Source organism: Apium graveolens, chromosome 6 (genome assembly GCF_009905375.1).
Source record: "Apium graveolens cultivar Ventura chromosome 6, ASM990537v1, whole genome shotgun sequence".
Lineage (NCBI taxonomy): Eukaryota > Viridiplantae > Streptophyta > Magnoliopsida > Apiales > Apiaceae > Apium > Apium graveolens.
In genome coordinates, this window is record NC_133652.1 from 207,612,920 (window position 1) to 207,617,242 (window position 4,323).

Sequence of the window (4,323 nt, forward strand, 5' to 3'; positions counted from 1 at the left end):
TGAATATGCTATATTTTATTTATATGTTTATCCCTGTAATTAATTTTAAATGTCTATACTTTATACAGATGATGATGATGATGCAGATGAATATTGTATGTACTCAGCTGCTTATGTTACGCATTTTTTTTACATATTTAATTTGGATGCTTATAACTCAATTCTCATAATTTTGGCGTGTCACAGCATATGTTCATCGTGGAGAATATTTGGAAGATGAAGAAAGCGATGTACCAGTTCCAGGTGTGAACAAATCTGACACTTATTCTTACAGCATTATTATATCTCTAAATCATAATCTAACAATGATTATTTTAAGTTTAATTATTGTAGGAAGTACAATCAAACTTATCAACTTTTATATGTGGAATATGACAGATTTATGGAGAGAATACATGGACCTTGGTCCACCATCCAAAATATGCCGGAAATGTAATGCTGTAATGTGGAACGAAGAAAGGAACAATAAATCTTCGATGAACAGCACTCCAACATTTACACTATGCTGCAAAGATGGTCAAGTTAGGCTACCACCTGAAAAAAAACCTCCTCCATTCCTCGTTTCATTGCTTAGTGGTGGTGAGAAATCGTCTCATTTCAAAAAAAACATGAGACCGTACAATTCACTTTTTCAATTCACATCTATCGGAGGGAAAATAGACCGGAAGATCAATAATGGAGGAGGTCCATACTACTTCAAGTTAAATGGTCAAAATTATCACCTAATTGGTAGTCTCAAACCTAAGGATGGCCAGCCACCTAAATTTTGTCAACTTTATGTCTATGATACTGAAAATGAAGTTGCAAACCGGATGAACGTTGTTCCTGGATCAGATTCTTTAGATCCAGAGATTGTTCAAGGATTGCTGGACATGCTGGATGAACACAATCAACTAGCTCAAGGATTTAGATATGCACGTGACCGCTTGAATTTGCCCGAAACAGATGACTTTCACTTGCTATTGGTTTCTTCTAAATCTGCCTCCGGTAGACCTAATCAGGTTGGACCATCAAACGAGGTGGCTGCTTTATTGGTTGGTGACAGTGATGATACATGTCCATTCAGAGACATTGTAGTTCAAACAAAAGAAAGGTATCTGAAAAGGGTTTTTGAGACTTGCAAGCACTTTATGCAGCTTCAGTATCCTTTGCTTTTCCCATATGGAGATGACGGATTCCATTTAAAGATCCCTCTACACAACAAGAAACACCAATGTCAAGATGTTGAGACAGATAATGATCAGCATCCGGATGAGACACATCATAGAACAACTATCACAATGCGGGAATACTATGCTTACAAATTGATGATACGTCCCGATGAAGGTATTTCGCTAAAAAACTCAAAATTATTCTGGATGGAAAACTTCATAATAGAGTGTGCTATGATTATTGATGATATTATCATAGTTTAAATTGCTATTTTTTACCTGTAATGATCATGTTTAATAATCAAAGTAACTATATTATCCGTTCTACATCGTGAACATGAATGAATCTTCACCTCGGTGGAAGGTTATGGCAGCAGTTTATAGTTGATGCTTTTGCTGCAGTTGAGCAGTATAGGTTGGACTGGATAAGAAATCATCAGAGTGTTATAAGGTCAGATTTGTACAGATCCATTCGTGATTCAGTTGCAAAAGGTGACACAGACCCATGTAATAAAGGAAAAAATGTCATTCTTCCAGCAACGCATACCGGCTCTCAGAGATACATGAATCAATATTTTAAAGATTCTTTGGCAATTTGTCGGACTATTGGACATCCATCCCTATTTCTTACAATGACGTGCAATACACAATGGCCAGAGATTAAGAGTATGATGGAACATTTTCCCGGAGTAGATGTTGCAGATAAACCGGATGTAATAGCTAGAGTTTTTAAGCTAAAGCTTGATCAGCTGTTAGACCTTATTAAGAAAAAAAATTATTTTGGTAAATGTATAGGAGGTAATTCTCTCTTTTTTTAAAAATTATTTTGTCCATTTCAAATTTAGAGTACACTACAATTACATCTCTTATTCATCTTATCCTTTAATATTCATTTTGCAGTCATGTATGTTATTGAATTTCAAAAGCGTGGTCTTCCTCATTGCCATATGTTGATATGGTTACATCCACGAGACCGCCCACAGAACACGGAACAAATTGATAAGTTGATATCTGCAGAAATACCTGATTCTAAGAATGATCTGATTGGTTATCATGTTGTTCAGAATTTTATCATTCATGGACCTTGCGGAAAGGACTACTCATATTCACCATATATGGTGAAGGGGCAGTGCGGTCGTCATTTTCCCAAAAAGTAAATTCTTTATTTTATGCCTTTTTTTAATAAAATATGTTGGCATTTATTTCAAAATTAACTAGGTTTTGACATGATATATTTTAAATGTAATTTGAATTTTTTAATATATTATTTTGCCTTACTTAACTATTCTTATGCAAATATTTCAGATATAATGCCAATACTTTCTTTGACGATTGTGGTTTCCCAGTATATCGTAGACGCCGAACAGAGCTTCACGTAGAGAAGAAAGGTGTCAAATTGGATAACCAATTTGTCGTACCTTACAACAGAGATTTGTTAATCAGGTTTCACTGTCACATAAATTTAGAAGTTTGCAATAGCTCACGGTCTTTGAAGTATCTATTTAAATACTGTCTCAAAGGTCATGACACAGCTACAATGCTTCTAAGGAAGAAGCACACTTCGGGTGAAACAAGCACCTCATGTACAAAGCCTAAGATAAGAGACGAAATAAAAAACTTTTTGGATGGACGTTATATCTGTGCTTCTGAAGCTGCTTGGCGTCTATTTGGTTTTGACATACATCATCGATTCCCAAGTGTTGATCGTTTGCCGGTGCATCTGGAGGGTGAGAAAAATGTGTCCTTCAAGAAGCATGACAACCTCCAAGATGTTGCTGACAGAGCAAAGATGAGATTTAGTAAACTTGAAGGATGGTTCGAGGAAAATAAAAATATCCCCGAGGCAAGGCAGTTTACATACAACCAGTTTCCTCAATATTTCACTTGGAAAGGTGATGTATGTCGTTGGAAATACGTGAAAGAGGCACAGTTTTTGGACGATTGTCCGATGTTCATGCTTCATCTGGTGAGACTTTTTTCCTCCGGATGATTCTTATGCACATAAAGGGAGCAACTTCTTTCAGGGATCTAAGGACCGTAAACGGAATTGTATACAATACATATAAGGAGGCATGTGATGCACTTGGTCTCTTGAATGATGATAGGCAATGGCATATTGCTATGTCCGAGAATGCAGTCCATGCTATGCCATATCAGCTCAGACAACTTTTTGTTTTCATTCTCTCGAACAATTAAGTCGCTGATCCTCTGAAGCTCTGGACTGAACACTGGAAAGCCCTTTCTGATGACGTATTGTATTCCCGCAGAAAATCTACTGGAAATATCTACCTTCAATTGAGTGAATCTGATATTCAAAACATAACATTAGCAGGTAAGTTAACATCATGTTTTATCTTATATCTTTCATTTCGAAATTCATTTATAGTTTCCTTTTGTTAAATGCCGTTATAAATATGTATGAAGAAGTGCTACTATTTTTTAATTTCTAACACAGAAACCTGATCCTGACACAGAAACCTTATCCATATGACATAGATTCACTGTCTAATTTTAGTGCAATGACTCACTCTTAGTTTTAAGTATAAAGTTTTCTCAGAATTATCAAACTGCATCAATATTGCGGTCATGCGCGATAGTAGTTGCAGCCAATAATCAAACATTACCCGCCTTTATGTTAGGCGAAATGAACCAGGCTATCCCCTCCATTTTAAATTAGAGAATTCACATGACATGTCATTAGTTTAATACACAGATGATATACTTCGGGTGAATCGAACACAAGAATGTCAAATATTTCCACTCCACTATCCCTCACAAATTATTTCCATCCATTACCAAAGTAATAATCATTGTGGGATTTCTCAATTTTTACTTCCCACGTTTTATACAAAAAACACAATTGTATTGTATCTCCATCTTTCCATTGTCCATATAATTCTGACAGTTTTCTCGATAATAGCTGTATCAGTAAAATTATCAATAAATTAAACATTTATAACACAGAAAAGTTAAAAGAAAACATTTAAGAAATAACCGACCATTTTACTTATCCATGGCGCTATATCAGATGGTCGGATGGTGTGTTCATAAAAAGTTAATTCCCTTCCAAGTACGCTAAAAAAATACCGCATCATCGCCTTCTCATCCTCCAAATTATCCAAACTGAGAATGAACTCTTTTTCTTTTATATTATTAGGTATATTCACACAAT

General features: G+C 35.4%; 1 protein-coding gene across 1 annotated transcript; it reads left to right on the forward strand.

The window, feature by feature from the left end:
* The first annotated feature begins 1,492 nt into the window (after nt 1-1,492).
* LOC141665703 (uncharacterized) lies at nt 1,493-3,141 on the forward strand. Its single transcript, XM_074471690.1, has 3 exons — nt 1,493-1,949; nt 2,052-2,304; nt 2,457-3,141. Exons 1-3 carry the CDS (start codon nt 1,493-1,495, stop codon nt 3,139-3,141), a joined length of 1,395 nt encoding a protein of 464 aa, XP_074327791.1.
* The last annotated feature ends 1,182 nt before the right edge of the window (nt 3,142-4,323 follow it).

Excerpts from the sequence above, each read along its gene's own strand:
- LOC141665703 (XM_074471690.1), top strand. The coding sequence starts at position 1,493 with ATGAATCTTCACCTCGGTGGAAGGTTATGGCAGCAGTTTATAGTTGAT. Across the intron at positions 1,950-2,051 it reads TTTTGGTAAATGTATAGGAG|TCATGTATGTTATTGAATTT; the intron begins GTAATTCTCTCT and ends TTCATTTTGCAG. Across the intron at positions 2,305-2,456 it reads GGTCGTCATTTTCCCAAAAA|ATATAATGCCAATACTTTCT; the intron begins GTAAATTCTTTA and ends CAAATATTTCAG.